This window comes from Spea bombifrons, chromosome 9 (assembly GCF_027358695.1).
Source record: "Spea bombifrons isolate aSpeBom1 chromosome 9, aSpeBom1.2.pri, whole genome shotgun sequence".
Lineage (NCBI taxonomy): Eukaryota > Metazoa > Chordata > Amphibia > Anura > Pelobatidae > Spea > Spea bombifrons.
In genome coordinates, this window is record NC_071095.1 from 41835816 (window position 1) to 41859663 (window position 23848).

General features: G+C 39.0%; 1 protein-coding gene across 1 annotated transcript; it reads right to left on the reverse strand.

The window, feature by feature from the left end:
* Window positions 1-16515: 16515 nt before the first annotated feature.
* TMX1 (thioredoxin related transmembrane protein 1) lies at window positions 16516-21058 on the reverse strand. The gene is made up of 9 exons (XM_053474915.1): window positions 20895-21058; window positions 19717-19832; window positions 19477-19522; window positions 18898-19026; window positions 18010-18055; window positions 17772-17873; window positions 17604-17673; window positions 16995-17171; window positions 16516-16805 (listed from the first exon to the last, which is right to left on the reverse strand). Exons 1-8 carry the CDS (start codon window positions 21023-21025, stop codon window positions 17017-17019), a joined length of 795 nt encoding a protein of 264 aa, XP_053330890.1. The 5' UTR covers window positions 21026-21058; the 3' UTR covers window positions 16516-16805; window positions 16995-17016.
* Window positions 21059-23848: the final 2790 nt, after the last annotated feature.

Here is a 23848-nt window from a genome sequence, read left to right on the forward strand (position 1 = left end):
TCATTGGGGCGTGCCATGACTCCACTTCTGTGACACAGAGTTTCCCCTTAGTGAGCCAGAGAAGAGGAGCTTCACCCGGAGTTTCCTGGCAAAATGCGAAGAATTCCCAGGGATGGGTTTTATGCAGGCTGCTCCTCACCATCAAATATATGATCAAACCTCTCGCTCTTTACTTATAAAGTGGTACAATAACAGCTAGTTATTCCCTTGATTAATAAAACTAGATACGTTGCCATGCGTCCGTATTTAATTTATTATAAGACACAGCTTCAGGCTGAGGTTAAAGAGTAGGGGATGGAAAGCCCCAATGAGGAAGTAAAGGGGATGTTTAATGGGTCAGTTCCTACTAAGCTTATTGTTCCTCTCAAATCGTATGTTCTATAAATATTTGCATTGTGCATTTGTAAGACATCCGGATCTGGACACAAATAGCATACATTTTTGGTTTGAAACTTCAAAGAATCTTGCCGACACCCACCGTAGACGTGTTATTGCACAAGAAAAAAAATAACACAAGGTGCTGGAATTCATAGTTACATCTGCTTCTCTGCTTATTTTTTGCAGATTGTTGTAAAGGCAACAGATTAGAGCGCAGATCCTGTTGGATTTGTGATGCCAAAGAGAATTAAGTTAACAGAGATGCAGTCATGTTCGCTGGAAGAGGAGCCAACCCAGAGAACATCTTTGGATGTTGGGTTGTGGAAAAAGATGTGTGAAAACCTCTCCCATAGGACAAATAAGTAGCTTAAGAAGCTGAACAGGTTAAGCCATGTTTCTGGCAAGATGTAGTCTTTAGTGAGGATGGCAGAGAGAAGAGACCCACACTCACGTATCAGAGAGAGTAACAGGGTTCAATAAAGCGTAAAGCAAATACATGCAAACAGTCAAAATGGAGGGAACTAACAAATGGTGTTTCCCAAGTTTTTCAATCTTGGCTCTCAAGTCAAATGATTTGGTTTTATTTTTTCCTTGATAAATTATAGTGTTTCTGCTGTGTAGCCCACATGTACATCATCATCACTAGATTACATAGTGTTCATCTTAAATTGCACATTTAGAACATGGAATTATGCATGGCCATTCGCTTTAATCACCAGTCATTCTTAAAAATGTTCTCCTTTTGGAAACACTGCCTATACCTAAGATCTCTCATGAAAATAGGGAAAGCATAAGCAAATTGATTACCTTGGAAGAGATAGAGGAGGTTATTAAATCTCTCAGTCCTCATAAGGCACCTGGACCTGATGGTTTTTCAAATGCGTATTATAAAACGTTTTGCTCGATTTTAACACCATATCTTCAGCATCTTTTTAATAATTTCTTGACACAAGGGTCTATACCTAAAGAAATGCTAAAAGCTTATATTATAAATATACCAAAACCTGGCAAATCTACTGATGAATGTGCTAATTACAGACCAATATCTCTTTTAAATGTGGATCTAAAAATTTTCGCAAAGATTTTAGCAAACAGGATAACACCACTATTAACATCTTTAATCCATAATGACCAAGTAGGTTTTATTAAAGGTAGACAAGCATCAGATAACGCAAGAAAACTCATTAATGTCATTCAGATTTCCGAAAAAAAAAAAATTCCATGTGCAATTCTTTCTCTAGACGCTGAAAAAGCATTTGACAGACTAAATTGGCATTATCTTAAAGCAACACTACAAAAATTTGGCTTCCCTTCTGTGTTTGTCAGAGCTATAATGGCAATGTACTCTTCCCCAATAGCAAATGTTTTAAATGAAGGATTCGTTTCCAAGGACATTATTATCTCAAATGGAACAAGACAGGGGTGCCCATTGTCCCCGATATTATATGTATTGGCATTAGAGCCTTTAGCTATAAAAATACGTAATTCTGGAGATGTAGTGGGTTTTCCCATACCTGAACGAAACACATTAAAATTGAATTTATTTGCAGATGATATTTTATTAACCATTACTAAACCTCAAAAATCTATCCCTTCATTATTTAATATATTAGAAAACTATGGTAAAATATCATACCATAAAATTAATACTAAAAAAACTCAAGCTATGACATTAAATCTCCCACAAAGTACTATAAATACTCTGAAACAACAATATGATTTTCTCTGGAAAATGCACTATATAGAGTATTTAGGGATAAAACTGACTAATACCATTAAACAAATGATTCCAACGAACCTATCTGAACTGTGGGTAGACATTAAAAAAGACTTTAATTCATGGGTCACTTATAACTTATCCTGGTTGGGTCGAATAGCTGCTTTTAAAATGACAGCTTTTCCAAAATTATTATACATTTTTCGCATGATCCCTCTACATATATCTAAAGCTACTTTATTAAAGTATCAAAAAGATGTAAACACATTTATTAACCAAGGGAAAAAAAATAGAATAGCAGATAACTTATTAAGAATACCTGTTGATCTGGGTGGACTAGGCCTTCCGGATTTATATATTTTTCATAAAGCAGTACTTTTAGCACAGGCTATTTTGTTACTTTCTCCTCCAGGTCAAATTGGTTGGGTTGATTTAGAGAATGCTATGTTAATTTCTTATAAACCTGAAGAACTGTTATGGCTTCCTAAACATCTTCACCCCAGTGTAAAATTTACTCTGGAAACATCTAATATGGCATTGAAAACATGGGAGTGGACAGCTAGTTTGTGTCCTGATTTATTTAAAATTCAAAAGATTACCCCATTTAAAACACTCAGTTTATTAATTCCTAACATAGATTTATCCATTTGGTATGCAAAAGGCATAAAACAGGTTAATGATTTGTTTCATGGGAATACCTTTTTATCATTTGAACAATTACATCAGATTTGGGATATACCATATAAGCAATTTTATGTATATTTACAAATAAGACATTGTTTATCAATTTATTCGGATCTGTTACAAATAGGTAATAACAATACTTTACTCCTTATAAGTCTCTGCAAGCAAGTGCCCTATATAAGAAAGGCTATTTCGGTTTGTTATTTTTTCCTACAAAAGCAAATGCTTCGAGACAAACTACCATATATGCTCAAATGGGAGGTAGAACTAGGAATAAATTTTACAAAAGAACAATGGAACAAAAATGTACGTACACTTTCCCAAACATCTAGGTGCGCTAATCACAAAGAAATTAATAAAAAAATATTGTATAGATGGTATCTCACCCCAGAGAAATTACATCATATGTTCCCAAATATTTCTCATCTTTGTTGGAGAGAATGTGGAGAAAAGGGTACTCTAAGTCACATTCTGTGGTATTGCCACAAAATTCAACCATTATGGAATAGAATTTTTTGCTTGTCATCCAAACTACTTCAATTCAATGTTCCAGTCTCATCTGAGATTGCTCTTTTAGGAGCAGTACCTCATGGTATCTCCAGATCTAAATCAAAATTACTGGGATATATACTGTTAGCTACCAAAATTGCCATAGTTAGGAAATGGAAAAACAACACGGGCCCACAATTTTCAGAAGTCATGCATATTTTATTAGATATAAAAAACATGGAATACATGTCTCATTCTCTTTCAGATTCAGTGGCTATATATGATCAGGTCTGGGCTCCTATATCCAATATAGCCCTTGAAAAAACTCTTACTTAATCTGGTACTTTTTAACAGGTTATTCTTTCCTTTTGTAGAGTAGTAAGTAGAAGGGAAGAGGAATGAAACAGGGATGTATATGCATGTGTAGGTATATGTGTATGTATATTATGCATGTGTATGTAGGGATATATATATATGTTTGTATAGGGATTTGTGTAAATGGGCCCATGGAGAGACATGTATTTTTTTTTTCCTAATGAATTTTCTGCATGTATCATATACTATGTGTAGTTATGTTTGCATATCCAATTATAAATGTATGTCTTTGCTACTGTAACAGTGTGATGTATTTTAGTTTTTTTCCCTTTCATTTTCATGTACTTAACAAGTAGTATTAATAATTGGTTCACAATAAGGTAGAAATAAGGCCAGTGGTTTTTGTTTTTGTTTTCTAAGTCAGGAGTATTTTCTCTTCATATTGTATCCAGCTAATATATTCTTATTTTAATATTCATTAATTTATTATTTTCACGTACTGGAGCCAATTCAATTATTGGAGACCAATTCGGTATTTAATATCAGTTGTAACACATTTCTAATGTATTTTCTTCAACTCAATAGTTTATTGTAAGTTACTATTGTCAATGAAATAAAAACTTCAATAAAAATTACTGAAAAAAAAAAAAAAAAAAAATGTTCTCCTTGTTTTAATCCCTAAAACACTTCCTGTGAACTCTGCGATAGATAAGGACCTAAATTTATGTGGCCCTCCTGGAGTGCATATGTATATATAAATATGTATATGGATATATAAACGTTCAAGCCATGACACACGTCAAAAGGGATCCCTATGAATATTTTCCAATGAAGTAAGATATGTTTTTGGTGGATCATTGCCCACTGAGAGTGCTGTCCTCTGTGCGGACGGGGCACAGTCATGTTGGGACAGGAAGGTGCCTTCCTCCAACTGGTGCTACAAAGTTGTAAGCATGTAACTGTCTAAAATGTCTTGGTATGCCGGAGGATTAACATTACCCTTCACTGGAACTAATGTGCCCAAACTCTGAAAAACAGCCCCAGCCCATTATCCCTCCTCCATCAAACCTTACTGCAGGCGCTATGTATTCTGCTACATAACGTTCTCCTTGCATCTGCCGAATTCATCCATCAGATAGGAAAGCGTGTTTCATCCCTCCACATAACACATTTCTACTGCTCCAGAGTCCAGTGGCGGCGTGCTTTACATCACTCCAGACGACGATTGGTATTGTGCATAGTGATCTTCGGATTGTATGCAGCTGTTTGGCCATGAAAACCCATTTCATGAAGCTCTCTACCCACAGTTCTTATGCTGATGTTGCTTCAAGATTTTTACGCGCTATGTGCTTCAGCACTCAGCAGCCCCACTCTATGAACGTTGGTGGTCTACCACTTTGTGGCTGAGCCGTTGTTACTTATAGAGGCTTCCATTTCACAATAATAACGCTTACAATAAACTAAGCCAGATCTTGAAGGGCAGAAATGTCACAAAGTGACTTGTGGCAAAGGTGGCATCCTATGACAGTGTCATGTTCAAGTCACTAAGCTCTTCAGTATGCTCCATTCTATTGCCAATGCTTGCCCATGGAGATGGCTATCCGTGTGCTAGATTAGATATATCTGCTAGGGATGAATGTGGCTGAAAACCCTAAACTCAATAATTAGGAGTGATTTCTGCATACTTCTGGTCATGTAGTGTATATAAACACCTTAGATTTCCGTAGTAATTCGATACAGTTCGCCTTGGTCACCATCTCTGAGTATAATAAAAGTTCACATTCACAAAGCTTTTATAGACAAACTTAACAACTGTTAAGGTGTGAAATGGGGAGGGTGCTGGAAAGAGTCTAATAATTTGAGATGAATTATGCACTTTTAATGTCACTTCAAATTACCTTGTAAAATACTTGACTGACAGCCCTTTAAATGGGAAAAAGAGTAAAGGCAGAGGATTTAAGTGAATGGCGGGATCATTTCTTACAGGTCAGAAGGTTTTCTTCTACTTGACCTGTGCTGTCTGTTTCAGACTTTGCTGTATGTTACAGAGCACAGGTTTATCGTTCAGGCCCTCACCTGATGAACTGTTAGGGTTTGCACCAAATCTCCCTTTTTAACCAAGATCTCAAGTGTGATGGGCAGACCTCCACTCTGGAGCCGACTCATTCATATTTAATGATATCTGAGCATCCTTACAGGTGGGAACTTTTGGCCAAGATGAAGTGCGTTCCGAAAGACACATTAGATAACATTAGAAACTTAATGACACTTCTGTGGCCAAAATAACCAACAACTGGTATACATATTAGTTTTAGTACTGGCTGGGCATGACTAATAACTCCCAGGCAGTGTCAATTGAGAAAAAGCTACATTGCGGATGTCTTTTTGCAATATACAGTATAATAATACAAGCAAACTATTGAGTTATTAATTCTAGTTCTTTCTCAGATCCAGTTTTTTTATTTTTTGATGAGACTTTAAAACAGTTATGGTATCACGTAAGGTGTGTGTGTATCTGTGCAAAATGATGCATTATTGGGTTAGAAATGTTTTTCAAGCAGTCAACCTGCAGTTGTGTTAAAAGAAAAAAAAAAGAAAGAAAAAAGGTTAAATCAGTTCCTTTGAGGTTGTAATGTCAAATATTCTTCCTTTTGTCCATAATAAATCAAATCAAAAGACCAGACTATATGGCTTCAGTGCAGCCACTTCCTGCTCCCGCTGAGGCTTCTTGAAGAAAAATAAGAACAGCTTCTGTTAGTACTGGATAAAAATAACCGGCACGGAAAATCCCACATGGAACATTTTAATGGGAAGACCGGTTTGATGTTTTCTAAACATGCGCATAAAATTACAACAGCCTCAAAGGGCCTGTGCACTGAGGTACAAAATCAGGCCATAATTATTAATATTTATATAGTATCAGATAATACTCCTAAAAACAAATTAGCCTCAATTTATTAAAAAGCAAACTTATATTTATATTCCCATGGTCATTCCATTGATGGATGGTGGGAACAGGAATATTCTATTCATAAAACCCTATTTTAAGATTAACTAAAGTGGGCATTACACAGGGTTAATGACTGTGTTTGTTTATCAGGTTGACTTGAAGAACAGTTGAAGAACTTAAGTGTTATCTCCAAGTAACCTACAAAGGGATTCAGGGATTCCAATGGCAGGCTACGGGAGTAACCTTACAAAGGGGTGGGGCAACTGAAAATGGGGGTGTGGCTAGCCCCAAAACAGCCTTTATAGGGTGGAGAGTGAGAGGGAAATGGATGTGATCAACAGGGGTGAGCCTAGAGTTAGTGGCACCCCCCTCCATTTCACAACATACGCACATACTAACATGCAAAGCTGCTCACTTCAACATCATACACTTACAAGTAGATACACACAACCCCCCCCTTCTCTCAAAGTACGTTTCTAGACCAAGTGGCACCCAACCCAAGAACATTCTCTTGGCTCCCCTTCCTTTAATATACTGTAGATAGCAATATTTCTAAGGCCCACCAGGATCGAGCAGTGAAAAAGCTGTACGGAGCAATTATTTCTTATGTAGGGGGGGAACTTAGCCAGGTATTACACCCAGACACAGGAAATAATTGCTCCCCCCCCACTGACGTTGTGGGACACATGCCAATTTTGGAGGGAAAGTGGGCGGGGCGTGGGGCATGCCCCAAAACCCAGAGAGTTCCTTGGTATGCCTATAACCTGTCCCGGTTAAAAGCTTTTAGTACAGATGGCATAGCGGCATACGTCCCAATTGTCCCTCCTTAGAAAACACAGTCCCTGTTGATACCCAAATTCCTAAGACTCTCTTTCCAGAATGTTTTCCAGGGATGAATGTTTCACAGTGCTCTATAGCCCTCAAACTCACATTAATGTTTTTAGAAAGAGTAGATTTATAAATAAATAAATGTTCCATTAAATAAATAGCTATTATATGTTTCAAATCACACCTTCCAACCATACCTCCTAAAACAAAATGTGTCCTTCTAGCCTTTTCAAATATTGCAAATACGGTAAATCTAGGTGAATGATTTTTTGATGCTGTCAAAACCGTACTTTTGTGTTTTTAAGGTGCTGTGTCTTTCCTCTTTACACACCTTGCAGTAATCAATGGATAGACCTGAATGGTTGCTACTACTCTCTGAAGCTCATGCCGACCACTCCGTGCTTGGTCATACTCTGAAACAACAGGCCATATGCTTGTGGGTCGGCACAAGTGCACTCACGGCTTAGAAGACCTGTCTAAGTCCAGCTGCTTAGCAATTGTATAATTTTATACTGATCTACTTGATGTGAGATCTCATGTTTCCAATGTGTCGATGAAGAACCATAGTTCTTTTACTATGATGGCACACCTTAAAGGAAAAGACAACACCCCTTTGTGTGCAATTATTTGGTCAATTGCAGTAATGGTCAGCACATTTGAATCATTAATTTGACTGTGTGAAGAAAGATTGAGAATTACAGTTGCTTACAACTGTGAACTGTACTGCAGGCTGGGTCACGCTTTTCTCACACATTGTGATGGTGTTGTAATGATATACACCAGAGATTTGCCCTCTAGCATTGCACAGATTGATGTACCCACATCAAACAGAAAGACATATGGGCTAGAAGAACTACATTTTGTAGAAACAAGAAGGAGCTCCGGCCACACACATGCTAGGCCTGCAGTAAAAATGCAAATGATTATTTTTATGAGTCTTTAATATATACCAGGCTATATTGCTTGTAACACTTCCGGCATCAGTTGGAGGAATTTCTGCATAGATCAGTATAATCCTTTGGTGGTGTATAAAATAGTGATAATTTTACTTCGGGTCTGCACTAATTACTTCACTATCCTTCAACTCCCATCAAAAAAATATTTTTACTAGTATTACATTAAAATAAGATTTGTATAGTATGTCCTGATGAAGGCTCAGTGTAGGAGACCGAAACGTCAATATGACCTAAACGAATAAATATTTTTGCACTTTAATATGAAGTATATACAACTAATACATTATATACAGATACCAGATTATTGAAAATGGTGCCATTAATTAAAGTAATGTGTGAACTCAGCAGGAGTAACACAACTGAACGTGGACCAATTGATTTTATCTAACAAATGTTTTTTAAGGGTGTTAGAAGTTTGTCACCTCATGGTAAATGACCCTGGTTTAACATGTAAAAGAATAACAAGAAAGCCAGTAGGAACACAATGCTATGCAAAAGGGTTAAGGATGAGAGAAAAGCACTTATCTTCTCAAAAGACCAAATGTAAAGGAATTTAGTAAAAAACAGAAGGCCTGTGAGTTTGATACATTTAAAAAAGAGGTGTTGGATTGGTGCAATCAATGTTATTAATGCCTCTTTATAAATGTAAAATTAATTATTGCAAATTGGTTTATGACTCCCTTATAATGAATTCAGTCTTATCAGCTTGAATGACTCTTATGCAAATAAACCTTAGCAGATCTGTTACTTCTTCCCTCTGAAGATTTAATCGCACAAGAACAGCACAGAAACTTTGAAGAAGCCTTTTCAGTTTCTATGGCTGCAAACCCTGCTTTTGTACCACATGACAATGAAGTGTTGTCCGCAAAAACATGAAAGAGTCAAAAGTTTACCTGATCAAAGAATTGTTTCTTGGAAGAGACTGGGCACGCAACGGTTACAAAAATATTACATTCAACAGTTTCCGTCCAATTGTACTTTACCGAAAAAGCCCAATCAATGGGAAGTCAAACAAAAACTCAACACAATGATTGAACATGAACATTGCCCAATTAGGAGACAGTTACTTGCAAAAGAAACGAACACATTTTGTCTGTTGTAACCTCCAATCCATTCCCAAGTAGGTGCCAAAGATAGCTTGTTAACATGCAGTATTTAATATAGTATTTTGTAATAAGGATTCTATGTCCCTTTGAAGCTCCAGAACATATTCTCTCTCTCGTTGCTCCTCTCAAGGCAAGGAAACTTAGCAAGCAAATGAAGTTGTTGTGGGCCACAAATAACATGGAGGGAATTACTGAGCAAACAATGCACTCCGTGTTATCAGCAGCAGCAGTGTCACTTCCGGGATGATAAAGGAGATAAAGTAATGGAATTTGTGTTTTCTTATTAGAGACAAGAAGCTTACACTTCTAATTAGCCAGAGGCATTGGGAGTGAAACCACTCACCTCTCCGCCATCTCTAGAATGATCTTTGCTTAGATCCCACATGGAATAATATTTCACTGAATATCCCACAAAGAGATAACCTGTTTAACCTTCTCTTATTTAAATGTGCAATCAGCTTTTTTGGTGACTAGGATTGACTTACACACTAGGTGGCCCTTGGTACAAAGACTTCATGTTTACAGCACACTTTTTTTTCATATAAAGGGGTTTATTCACTAAAGTTTGCAGGATAGTTGCACCAGCCTCACTTTACATTAAGAAGATCAAACCCCAATGAGTTTCTACTGTAAGAAGGGCTTGGTGGCTTGTATGGTGCATAGTTAAATCCGAGATTTTCTGAAGGTCACCTCTTCTGGAGAAATTGATCCTTCACAATGCATAATGAACTCTGAAAGTCACCATACCAGACATTGTGGTATGGATACCAGATTGGTTGCATTTAGCGAAAATCAGTGGACTTTGGTCACCCATCAGAGAGATACAGACAAATCAAATGATAATAATCATTATAATGCACATGATCATATGCCGCATTCTGCGTAATTAAATCCATCTGTTCTAGATGCCCTACTCCCTTCAAGTTTCCTTAAGGTTCCTAAAAACATAAAACCATCATTGTGTGGCATGCAGTAAAGTAATTATGATTAAAATCAGAAATTAGTTTAAATATTGCAGTAAATTTCCATTAATGCCCCACAGGAGTAATGCTAGATCCACACGCAGTAACAGAGCTAATTGTCTGCTCATCTCTCTCTGGCACCATTAATGATTTTCAGGTTCTACCAAGGAGTACCTCGGCATAATTGTTTTTATGAGAACCCTTTCATCGCTAAATTTGTAAATATGAAATTTAATTCCAAACTCAGCCTAGTAATACATATTTAAATAATAAAATTGATCCTTCTATTTAAGTGATAAATTATCCATTTGTTCCACCTTACAAAATGTGCTGGGAATGAAGAAAAAAATCGTGAGCTCAGAGCAGAATTGTGAAAAGATACCATATATCACTTTGTTTGTAAACACTTTTTATATCCCTCGGTGTGCCAGGAGCTGAGACATATTATCTGCCAGTGGATTTCTCTATTGGAAGTGTGTGCATTTACTGTGTTTATTTTATATATAAAAACATGGTATGGTCTCACTTTCTTCCTACATATTGTTTGCCGCAGTTGTGTGCACGGTCTCTTAATGCCACTGGGTTTAAATGTAGTACAGCCCACCGATTCACCTCCTTAGTGAGCAATATAGCCATGATTATTAGGTAGGAATCACCAAACTTGGGGTGCTTTGACCCAGTGGTGGGCTAAACAATCTTTGGCCATATAGTGTGATGGAATCCCCAGTATTTATGCTTTTTACACCCCCTTACACTTTTTTTCTTTTAAGTTACACATAACACTATACCAGTGATTTTGGTGCTGTTGAAGAAGGTGTTTTTGGAAGCACGGTAACAGGACATTTCTCTACAGTACATGACCCCAGAAATCTTATGAAAGAATATGGTGTTGCTGTCAACTTGTGGTCCTTTGGGGTGATGCTCTTCCGAATGCTTAATGGAACTTTTCCCGCTGGCTGCTGCAGCAAGGCAAGTGTCCGTTCTATTGTTTGTGACAGCCCGAAATACACTGAGGCATTAGGCCAACAAGCTGTGGATATATTGAATGATTTGTTAAAGAAAGATCCTCAGCATCGCCTTGGGGTGACTGAAAACATTAGACAGCATTTGTTCTTTCACATCATCAGTTGGGTAGACATAGAGAGTTGGAGCACAGCTCCCTCATGTCAGAAGGCTGAAAGGTGCAGTCGCCATCTCAATAATCTTCAACGGATACCATCAGTTTTGGAGATTTTGGACACTTGCTCTTCATCTAGGAGCCAGAGGCTGTCCAGCTTTTCTTCATCTAGTAACCAGAGCCTGCGCGGCTTGTCTTTGTGACGCTAGACTGGATGTATTGAAGATATTAAGCCATTGCCAAGAGTTTCCAAATTTGTTGTCTCCAAGAACTAAAAAATACAATTTAAAATCCTCCCCTAATTTTGGTTATTGTTTCCTTCTTGTTGTAAAATTACAGGGTGCGTATGACCTCATAATGCAGGTTTAGCCTGACATCATATACTGCGACCTCACATAGTTTTTTCTTATGTCAAGACTGAAATGCTCCAAATGCAACTTTAAATATTCTACTTGTGTCCAGGAATTAACATTTATTCATATATTTTATACCTTGATTTTAAAATGCTTCTTCTGGTGCGGTGATATTTTGTTAAGTTATGCAACTAAACCCTCAGCATTTTGCAGATTACACTGCACTTTCAGTCCGCTTTTCCCAAATAAAATCTATGCCTCCCAAATGCCTTTCTTTGGAGTTTATGACCCTTTGAGACCAAGGCTACTGTTCCTCTCTTTTGTTTTTTTTTGTGGTTGTTTGTTGTGGGAAATGCAAAATGCCTATATTCATGGATTGTAGAGGTTAACAAGGCATCTTACATGAATATCACAAAATGTATCTTTTTTCCTAGCCCTGCCATAAATGTAATTTGGATAGATCCTATGATAAAATCATTGGAACATGAACAGCATCCAAGCAGGGCATCTTCAAACGACGCTATATATCATGGTGTGGGTCCCAGGACTAAGCATTAGGGTATGCAGTACCTAGAATTATGTTTACACAGTAGAATCATAACATGAATATGTTCTGTGTGCTGACAGTGCTCCCTCCAGAATCATAGAAAGCATGACAGGAAGGGGTTAAGGCATTTTTATTCCCTTGCAGGGCCCAATCTGCTGCTGGAGCGCCAGTATCAGTCAGTAGTAGCCCCGTTGGATACGAGCCCAACGGCTGGTGAGGCAAACACTCCTTTGCTTCACTCAGCTCTGAAAATAAAAATATAAAGCATTACTGCCACTTTAATAAGTGGAAATATCTATAAAAGCATCAGGCTAATCCATTAGAGGGTTGTAGTTTCCTAATTCCCACTTCTAACATCAGCCATGGATCTGAACGTAAGTATTAACTGCTTTGACAAGGGCTATAATTTACCAGTTTAACCTGTCATTCTCCTGATAAGAATTAGTATCTTTGATCTCGACATTCTCACATCAGTCTTTTCTATAGATTTACACCTATAATTTCATAATAACAGTAAAATGCAGCCTTGCAATTTTGTAGAGACAACATACTTTAAATGACGCTTTTAATGTGATTAGCGGTTGTATCCCGTGGCTGCTCATATCACGGTTGTGAGGTTCTTGCCTGATCGTGACACCCTGTTATTATAACAGCCCAACATTGTCATTCTAGGTAGGACGTCACAAGAATTCCGTGACCGGCTTACATTTCATTAGACAAAGATCCTTTCTTCTATTGATATATTATTCTTGTAAAGAAAACAAGCAGGGGCACCCTGAGACCATCCATACCATTACTTTAAATATATAAATACAGAAAATCTGAAAAATATTCAGGTGAATATATTTACTAAAGAACTAAAACTAGGTAGTACAAAGGTTCTTTGAAAGATTTGGTACCCGAGCAGATCCTATAGGTTGGCACTACACACACACTTTAAATGTAAAAATGTATTTAAACAATTGAGACTCCAGGCACACCACGGAAATGCATCGCCTTACCGACATTTGACGTGCCTAGCATGTGATGGGGTTACATGAGCAATCAATGACCTGGTGAGGCATTCAGCATTGTCGAGGGGTACAAAAAATATAAAAACAACTCTACCCTTAAGGGGCAAATACGTTAAATCATTGTTAAATAACCCACTGAACTTGTATAATAAAAAAAATAGGTCCAAAGCGACCACTATTCTGCAAAACAAATGGATTTACATCTTCTGCATTTGAGCCTCTATTTCTGCAAAGTGATCCATGACTTCATCAAAGCTATATTCATGTTCACTATATACTGAGCCAGTCATTAACAGTGGTACAGCATAACTCCCATCACTATATACTGAGACAGAAATTGATGATGGTACAGCATAACTCCCATCACCATATACTGAGACAGAAATTGATGGCGGTACAGCATAACTCCCATCACTTTATACTAAGCCAGACAGTGGCATACTATAACTCCCATCACCTCATACTGAGCCAGTCACTGATTGTGGTACAACTTGACTCCCATCACTTTTTATTGAGCCAGTCAATGATGGTGGTAAACCATAATTCCCATCACACACTTACTCATGCTTTGCCACACTAGAAAGGTGTACCTAATAAAGTCGCCAGGGAGTCTATGTAATATGGGTTAATATGTAAAGCATGGATTTGGCCCTATGGAACGCAAAAAAAAACATGTATGTGGGGTATGACTGTCAGGAGATGTTGCTGAACATAAATTGGGTTATTGTTCAGCTGTGGAGCTTACAGTATAGAAGAAAATTAAAGTAAGGTTGCAATTTTTTTTCAATCATTTTATGACTAATAATTATGTTTTATATATTTCAATCATTTTAAAAGTGCCCTACTTCTCCAAAACAAAATTATATATAATTTGTGCGGGTTCATCAAATATGCTTTAACAACCATATGGTTAAAATAACAGAAAATATTTTGATCCTTTTTTATGAAAAACCCCAGTACTGGAAGGGTTAATGAATCCAGTTGTATCTGTAGCTCTGTACTCTTCTTAGGAATTAGTACCGTCGTCTGTGGTAAATACATATCTCACTACAGATGTTAGACTTACTAGTCTGTGTTTCTCAGGTTATAGTCAAAGTCTAATACGGCAACACTCAGTTTCCGTTCTCGAGTGGTTTGTACGTAAACACATCTAAGTGTGATGTAGAATTAATATTCACAAAACCAATATTTTTTAAACATTAAAGATACGTCATCACTGATGAACAAGCTTCTTTACAATTCAAACTCCACAGTAAGATGTCAGTGTGGAAAACCATCATTCTTTCTCTCGAGCCATGCCTGCCCTCTAGTGTTCATAGAGCAGGCAACGGTGCCGGTGAACAATTGCAGCTGAGTTCATCTGACAATTATTTCTACGTCGTAAATGTCTACTAGATCAGCCCCTACTAGGTCTACTTAGCATGTAGAAGTAACAGCTCAGCCACAAAACGGTAGACCACGCACAAGCAGCCACATACAATCCAAAGATCACCATGCGCAATACCAAGTGTCGGCTGGAGTGATGTAAAACACCACCACCACCACCATCTGGAGCAGTGGAAATATGTTCTGTGGAGCGATGAATCAATCCATAGTGGGGCAATTAATGGAAACTATGTTAAAGGATAGGATTGTTGAACATCTGAAGGCACATGGGTTTCAAGATCATAAACATGGGTTTACTTCAGGAAGATCATGCCAACTAAAACTTTTTTTTGATGGGGTGACTAAAGTAATTGATCAGGGTGCTGCAGTAGACATTGTGTATCTAGATTTCACTGTCCCAATCTCTGAGTTTAGATCCCAATGTTGTTGAATGAATCGGGCAGTGGCTGAGCAACAGACAAGAGAGGGTTGTAGTCAATGGAGTATATTCGGAGCAAGGTCTTGTTACCGACGGCGTACGCCAAGGATCTGTACTTGGACCCATCCTCTTTAATACTTTTATTAGTGATATTGCAGAAGGTATGTCTTTTTTGCTGATGACATGAAGATTTGCTACAGGGTTGATGTTCCTGGACAATTAAATGGCAAATGATTTAGGTAAACTGGAAAAATGTTCAGAGCTGTGGGTCCTAGAAAGATTTGTTTTACAAAAAAGCTGTTTTTTTTAAGGGTAAAAAAACAAAACAATAAATAATGTAAAAGCAAAGGGAGTTTTATTAAGTGCTTTGTAGCATGCTACAAAAATACAAAATGTCAACCCATCATACACAATGTGTAGTTTGCATTTTTTCTAAATCTTCACAGAAAATGTAAACCCCCAGAACCAATTTTTTCACCCAAAATTCTGATGAAGTATTTACCCCGATTTTTTTATTTTTTTTAATAAACTAGAATTTCAAAAGCCTATTAATACTTTGACATGGCTGCAATTCCCACAAATGCTGACAAGTGCATAATATGAGTTGCAGTCAATAAAAAGGTGCAGCACAGTAATAATATAATCTTGTTCATAAGCAAACCAGGGAGATGGATCAAGAAGGCAGTCTCTCCATCAGTAGAGTAAAATAAATTTGCAAGTTACTTCCCTTTTGCCATAAAAGTATGGCTGTCGTACTAAAAATCAGTAAATAAAAACACAGAAGTATTTTGATCTTTCTGATTTTGACAATTGCCCGTATGGTTACAAACAAGGGTTTCCTTAAATCCTGTTTGGAGTGTCTCCAACATCTGTCTGTAACAAATCACTCACCAAACTATGAATCGTCCACAAGAGCTGGACTGTTGCCGATATGTACTTTGAGAATTAGTCATGTTATCCCCATAGTACCATTTTACTAGAAATAAAAGGTTTTACTGAATTTATATTATGTGCTTGCTCCTGCCTGTGCCAAAACAACTTCAAAGTATCCAGTAAAAAGTAAATTTGCAAATAATAATAAAACACAAGTTTCTTCCAGTGTTACACAATACTCATTATCCCAAATACTCATTTTCTTCCAAAATGAACATTCCTAGCAGAACACTTTCACACCTTACTAACTAACCTGACCTGGTAATATCTTATAGTTTATGCCCCATGAACCCAAAAGCCTAGAATCGGAAATAGGTCACAGGTTTACCTTTTCATTTCCGGTTGCTATTAATTTTAGTTGTCTTTTTTTTTTTTTTTATAATTATAGACACTTTTTATTTTATCCCATTCACTTGTAACTAGCCTCGTCTTCCAAAAACCAGACTCCCATTATTGAGGATGGTTGCAGATAACCGGAGAATGAGATGGAATCTGCTAATCAGTCCAGAACAGAACAGGAGGCATAAGCGTATTGAAGGTTGGGTTTGAAGATGATCAGCGAAAAAATAAAAAAGGTGGTACAAATAGCAGATTACTGAAAAGCTGAGGAGAGAGTCACGGTGATATCAGAGACAGTTCTTGAACTGGAAGACCTGTTTGACAAGGAAACAGAATGGAAGTCACTATCATGGTGCGTGTAAAAGCTTTTCTCTTTTATATTTGCCAAGGGTTCCATTTTTTTCCCTATTTTTACACATGTGCGATAAAACAACTGAAACATGCAACACAGAACACAAGGAGACTGTCAAAGAATAGTTCCACACCCAAAAAGTAAAAGAGACCTGATGATCAGTAAGGCGAGGTTTAGGAGTTCACAGCGCGTTTCCGTATACTGTCCCGCGTCATATTTGGGGCTCTGCCGGTGCCTTCATCATCATCATCCGTGTCATCTTCTTCGTCTTCAGACTGCTCATCTTCCAGCTTTTCCGACAATTTGCTAGCTTCAGATGTACGGCTTTCTGGGGAATATATATATTTTTTTTTTAACAAGACATACAGTTTGCATGCTGTATTGATTAATGTACATTTCTTATAGGAAGCAGGTTCAATGTCCAAATCAATGTTAACCCCATCAACTTGTTTGTTCTTGCAGAAGTTAATTGATAGAAATGGTAGAAGACACATGGAACAAAATCTCTGTAATTAAATTCTTGGGATGTGCTTAAAGGTATCAAAGAATAAATGTAAAAAGGGATTCTGAAAGGGCCAATTAGTTATTTTAGGCTCTCGTTACATCTGCGTCTATTACACTTTCCCCTTCATAATGTACAGTGAAGGGGATGTGACCTCTACTTCCGAGAGGTCATGAGATTTCAGCTCAAACACCTCCTTAACCTGTAAATGCAAAAATATCTAAAAGAAAGCAAAGTATCCAGGCAAATGGTACTTACTGGGGTAAATGTATCCTTGAGGTCTGTATCTTTTTGAAGGACAGAAGCAATCTGCTACAAAAACCAGGATCTGCCAAAAAAAAAAAAAAGACAGTTCTGAAGTGCCCTTGATTGGAAATGTCTAAAGATACCAGCAGTCTGTAGAATAATACACTAGTCTGTACTTACCAGGCCCAAAACAAGACCTAAGACCAGCGTCATCAATGCAAAAATAATGTACGAGCCCCAGACCGGAATACCAATGTCTTCCACAATGTAATTGTGGCATTGCTGTGGATGCAAAAAAAAAACAAGGTAAGGGAAACAAGGGCATTTTTCAGAAATGAGAACATCAGCCTCTGCCGGCAGGCGGATGGAACAAAGTCAACATGGGAAGCTGCAGACATACAGCGGAAACGGTACTTACCCTAATCCACATTGACAACTGGAATAAAGCAGACATGGCGTTCATCCTACGGGGGAGAAAAAGCAAACTAAGGTAGGGAACTGGAGGTGGTCATGGTGCGGACAGCAATCCCACCACATAGACAGCTCTTCTTAACCAGAGGGAGATCCTCTCTGTAGACAGTGCTGCTGCGGTTGTACATATAATGCTTCTTTGAGACAGCACCCCAGTAGAAGCACTCTCACCCCATCAATAGGCAGGCCCTCCACATGAGCGGAACTGTTTAGCTGGAGCAGGCTGCCTCACACAGGCATAAAATGGCACTGCGAGTAAAATGCTTGCTTCATCTGTACCGCTTGTAAAGTCTCAAACCTTACATGTCCCAGGATGGCTCTGCGCGTAAACTTCCCTCATTATTTTACACACTACAACTTACGCTGGAAGGCTTCTCCAGTTTACATCTGTCTACATCTAAGTGGCAGTGATTTACAATATATATGTAGTCTTTGATCTTCCTGTTTAGACTATAACCTCTTCAACATACTGTAGGTCTCTCTGATATCACCCCCTTATAGAGCCCCTACAAATCGCTTTCTCCAATTAAACTCAGTACCTTTGTAATAACCACTCGCTCTCACAACCATCGGACCCTTTACAGACAATGCTCACTCTGATCAGTAAGCTGCTCCCTACAAAGTGTGATCAGCAGGACCAGACACCGGGGTCACCAACAACAGCATCTGGGATTTGCTTTTAGTAGCTTTCTGCAGACTGTTTATTCCGACCACAGACAGCCCACTGCCTCCAGTAAAGATGCCCCCTTCTAAACAACAAATTTACAAGATATATAATATTTATATATATCCATACGTACAGAAATGGCTTCTCCGATTTGTATTATTTACTTACAGAAGAGAGTCTGGACCAAACCAGGTTGACATGGGTTCGACAGCCTCCCATTCCTTCTCATTTATAAAGCTAATAAAGTCCTTGTGCGTTCTTGAACCTTGATACTTTCTGAATACTCCTTCTTTGCAGCTACATGAAAGAGAATGATAGTGAAGCATCAAGCACCGATTTGAGAAAGAGAAATCTCATACATTTAAACCATCAGAAGGGCTTTCCCATAAACATATGCATTAATATGTTACTATATGGACACGTGAAATCAGACGGACAGACGTATTTGAGTAGATAGAGGGCCATCGAGCTGTGGGCTGGTTCATGGAAACAAACTGACTGCACATACAAGATGACCTCTTTAACACGGACCTAAGTATGATCTCAGCATAAAACCTAAGACCCTAAATTATCAGCATTAATCCATTTGCTGCAAGAGAAAGTTGAAGGACAACGGAGCCGGATAACTAGAAACAAATGAAACATTTTCTACACAGCTCTATGAGAACGTGATGGTCAGGTTCTAGAAGACCGCATAGCATCTAACGTCATACATGCAACAGTCTCCAAAGCATATCGTATACTTACTGATAGATGGTTGGCAAGGCTGTTATGACAAACCTTCCACTCAAACCTTTAATAATAAAAAAGTTGAAAAAGTATGAGATTAATTCATAAACCCATATTAGCCAAAGTAAAATATGCAAAATCAAGAGAGCAGAAGCCTCCTTAAGGAAATGCTTTGGTTACTCAATGATATCAGCGGGGTCAGAATCTGCTTGGCTAGTCGTCACTTGGGTTTTTAGTATAATGTTTGCCGTGACTTACCGGGTTGAGCAGTAACATCCACTTTGGCCACGTTAACATTGAGATCTTCTCCCCATTCTGCAAAGTCTTGCCATTCCGGCTGCAGCTTCTGGCAGGCCGGACACCATGGCGCATAACTAGCAAGACATGTAAGGAAGGATTACAAGGACGCCATCTTTTCCTGCCCAATTAATGACAAAAATGGAGCACATCCCTCTGTGTTTGGCACTGGTTTTGGCAGCATGAGACAGCCAACGAATGGCAGTAAAGCACTCTCTTATCATAGAGATAAAGTATTTCAAGCACACCAACATATGGAATGTCACGTGGTTATCTGAATACTTTCACAATTAAAGCGTTAAGACGTACAAGAGATGGCATCATTTCTAGCGCTATGCTACTTTATTCTGCGTATCGTGCAGTGTGGTGCTGTTTAACCCACCCATCCTCCGCAACAATGAATCCAAAACAGTCTCGTAAAGTATTCCCACACACGGCAGTAAAACGTAATAGAGATTACATATAACATTCACGACCGTTTATCTAATCCCAAAAAACATATTTCGTAAATCTTTTTCACCATGCCAGCACATGTGTAGTACAGCTGCTGAAAGAGTTAAACCAAACGGGGTGTGTATCTGAACGCAAGGCTATAAAAGACGAGTAATTATCGTGGAGTAATAGACACTGAGACATGAGGATTAGAACATTGGAGTCGCACGGGATATTAGGACACGGCGACTCCTCCTGAAACGTCTTTAATAGAGAGGAGCGCTCAGTCCTTTAAGGAACTCAGCAGCTGGGGGGGGGGGTTAAATTCCCATACTGTATTAACCTCTACCACTCCTGCTGGGAGACCATTCCACTTATTTCTCACCCTCTCAGTTTCTCACACTGCTACCGCATTAACCCTACCATGATACATATAACCATGCAAGTTACTAGCTGCTATGGCAAATCGGTTTCACTCCTTCTGGGGGTTATCATCAAGACAGTAATCAACAACTTGTCTTCACAAGAAGTTCTGCAGCAGCCATGCCCTTTAAGTGTACCAAGTGCTAATAGCAATGCAGCTGGTAAACTGGTTAATTGCATCAGTCCTGGATCCATCGCTCCATTGATGTTGTTGTAGTCATTGATACCCCCAGCCTCTGATTGTATTCCCACATCAAGCCGCATAGGGTGATCATCGCACTCACAATTTAATCATCCACTCTCCCTCCAGGATGTCTCGCCAGTTGTCATCAGTGATTTCTATCACATCGCTTTTCTTGGCCAGTCCTGCAGGCAGAAAGATTACCAGCAAACAGCACAGTATGGGCAGCGCCATGACAGCTCCACTCACTCCAACAGCCACACAAGCCTCAAGCGTTGCTTCCGCCTTGGAGGGCGGGGAGGGAACGCAACATGCCGATCACGGCGCCATCTTGTGGTTCGCAAACGGAAACGTTATACGACTCTAATAGGAAAGTTCCGGTCGCGGCGCCATCTTGTGGCCAGCAGCCGCTACGTGACGTAGTTGCAGCCGCACATTAAATTTTTTTTTATAGTAAGAGGAAATTGAAAAAATGCAACTTATTAAGATAAATAGATTTTTGATCATTTTTATTTATTATAAAATCATTTTGTTTTGAGAAACGTATAACGTGCAAAGGAAACAGACGGGGGTAGGAGGCCTCAGCTTCTTCCGGGTCTATAAGAGACTTTTTTTCCACATGAAAAATGCAGATACAGGTAAATCTTGCATTGGATGTTTGTGGATTGAAGAGGTTCCTGAAGAAATTAGGCAAAATAAACGATAAGATAAAAGCAAGGAGGAAATGGAAACAACTAACAAGAACTCTGTTAACATGGGAAAGGAGGAACACAAAATGCACACTTAAAACAGGACTGAAACAAAGTATCCGAAGTAAACGGCAGAGTAGCGAGACAGGGGAACTGTAGCGAGACAGGGGAAACTAGAGCTGCGCAGCCTGAATGGGGCCTGACATAAGGTGTTTGTGATTACAAGATAAGAAAGAGACAACAATGGCTTCCATGAGAAAGATTCAAGGTGAAAACCACTCCTGACCAAAAACAAAACAAAGGCTCGTCTCCCATTTGCCAAGAAAAATCTATACTATTGATGGAACCATGATGGAAAAAAACCCAGAAACAAATATATAGTGCAATAAGTTTTAATCAGATAACGTGCTATATGTTGATATGATTTAAACATATTGCACTATATACCGTATTGGCTCGGATATAGGCCGCCCCCGTATATAGGCCGCACCCTAAAAGTTTGGTGCTTTTTTAAAGAAAAAGTTTTTTTCTTTAAAAAAGCACCAAAAAAAACATGCTGCCACTCTGTCCCCCCCCCTGAGATATGCTGCCACTGTCCTCCTCCCCCCCCTGAGATATGCTGCTACTGTCCTCCTCCCCCCTGAGATATGCTGCTACTGTCCTCCTCCCCCCTGAGATATGCTGCCACTGTCCTCCCCCCCGAGATATGCTGCCACTGTCCTCCTCTGCCCCCCCCCCGACTTACCGGGGCAGACTCCCGGGTGTCTTGCGGGGCCGACGGGGGACATCTACGCAATACGCGTATACAAAGTTGTATACGCGTATTGCGTAGATGTCCCCCGCCGGCCCCGCAAGACACCCGGGAGTCTGCTCCGGTAAGTCGGGGGTAGGCAGAGGTAAAACGCATCGTGCGGACGGTCCGCACGATGCGCTTAGACAACCTCCCGTGCCGGCACCAAACCCCCCCCCCGGGGGAAGTGCTGGCAGGGGAGGCTGTCTGAGCGTATCGGGGAGTAGGATGCAGGTTCCCTGCACCGCTGCGGGGGATCTGTATCCTAACCCCCGCTGCCTGCCCGGCGCCCGGGTGCTAGACCCCGAATATAGGCCGCACCCCCACTTTAAAGACTTAAAGTGGGGGAAAAAAGTGCGGCCTATATTCGAGCCACTACGGTATTTGTTTCTGTTTCTTCCATGTATATGGATCCTACGTTCTGAGAATGAAGGTGCCAAATTTTAATCTTTTATCTTAAGTTTGAATTTTTTTCTGGTTGAGACACCAGAGGGAAATGCAGCTAATCAGGCGCTGTTAAGTTGTGTTGTACATGGTTTGTACATGGTTTGATTCCTTTGATTAGAAACACATGCCCCGCACTCAATATCTTATTTTTTTTAACAAATAAGTCAAAGTAAAAAAATAACATGGAATTTTTTTGTTCAGATGAAACTAGTTTGAAAGCAGATGTTGTACAAGCAAATAACACAATAGTAACGTTACATTGTGTGTGTTATTTTGGAACACTTTGTGAGTTGACAGAGAACATTGCTGTAACTGTTTACAGAGGCTTGAATGTTTTGTGTACAGTATGTGGAGAAATAGAAGTCAATTAATGAAATGTTTAAATGAATCCATTAGTAATCACTGAAATATAAATAAACTTAAAGGTTTTTATTAAACTGGGTGCAACCAAGATAATATATAAAGTATGCAAATGACACATTGGATGCTGTACAGGTAACTAAAGGGGTTTTAATTGAGTTTACTTATATAGGGCTGTATAGCTTAACCCCCTTGATGACAATTGCCGGTCTGGGCACGTCGCCGAAAATCAAATCGATAACGACAATTGACGTGCCAGGACCGGCACGTCTTTAAACGGGTGCAGAAATCAAACTATTTTCGCTTTCTGCACCGAAACAGCGTTGCTGTAATGCCTCGACCTCGAGGCATTCAGCAACGCCATGATCGGCACAAAGGGGCCATCTCTGGCTCCTCCCCGGGGCGTACATTGTATGACGGCGTACGCCCGTTTTAAAAGTGTTTAGGAGGCGATCAACGATCGCCTCCTAAACTTAAATGGTGTCGATGGAATGCCTCGATTAGGAGGCATCCAGCGACACCAAACACTTACCTTGGGATGGACTGTGACCGCTTCGGGAAAAAAACAATAAAGACGAAAAAGTTCGCTAGACGGTCTCCAGACCCTCTAGAGAACTCTCGCTCCACTTGCAGGTTGAATACAGGTACTGCATTCAACCATGCAACTCAATGGAGCTCAGCTTTCTAATCACAGTGTGATTAGTACAAATAAATTAAAAATAAAATAAAAATTAATAATAATTAGAAAAAAAATAGTAAAAAAAAAGGCAA

Bases quoted from the DNA above. Each gene is read 5' to 3' on its own strand.
- TMX1 (XM_053474915.1), bottom strand. From the start codon at position 21,025: ATGGCGCTGCCCATACTGTGCTGTTTGCTGGTAATCTTTCTGCCTGCA. The intron at 18,056-18,897 runs GTAAGTAAATAA...TCTCCCCCGTAG, and splicing joins TTTGGTCCAGACTCTCTTCT to GATGAACGCCATGTCTGCTT. The intron at 17,674-17,771 runs GTAAGTACAGAC...TTTTTTTGGCAG, and splicing joins TAGGTCTTGTTTTGGGCCTG to ATCCTGGTTTTTGTAGCAGA.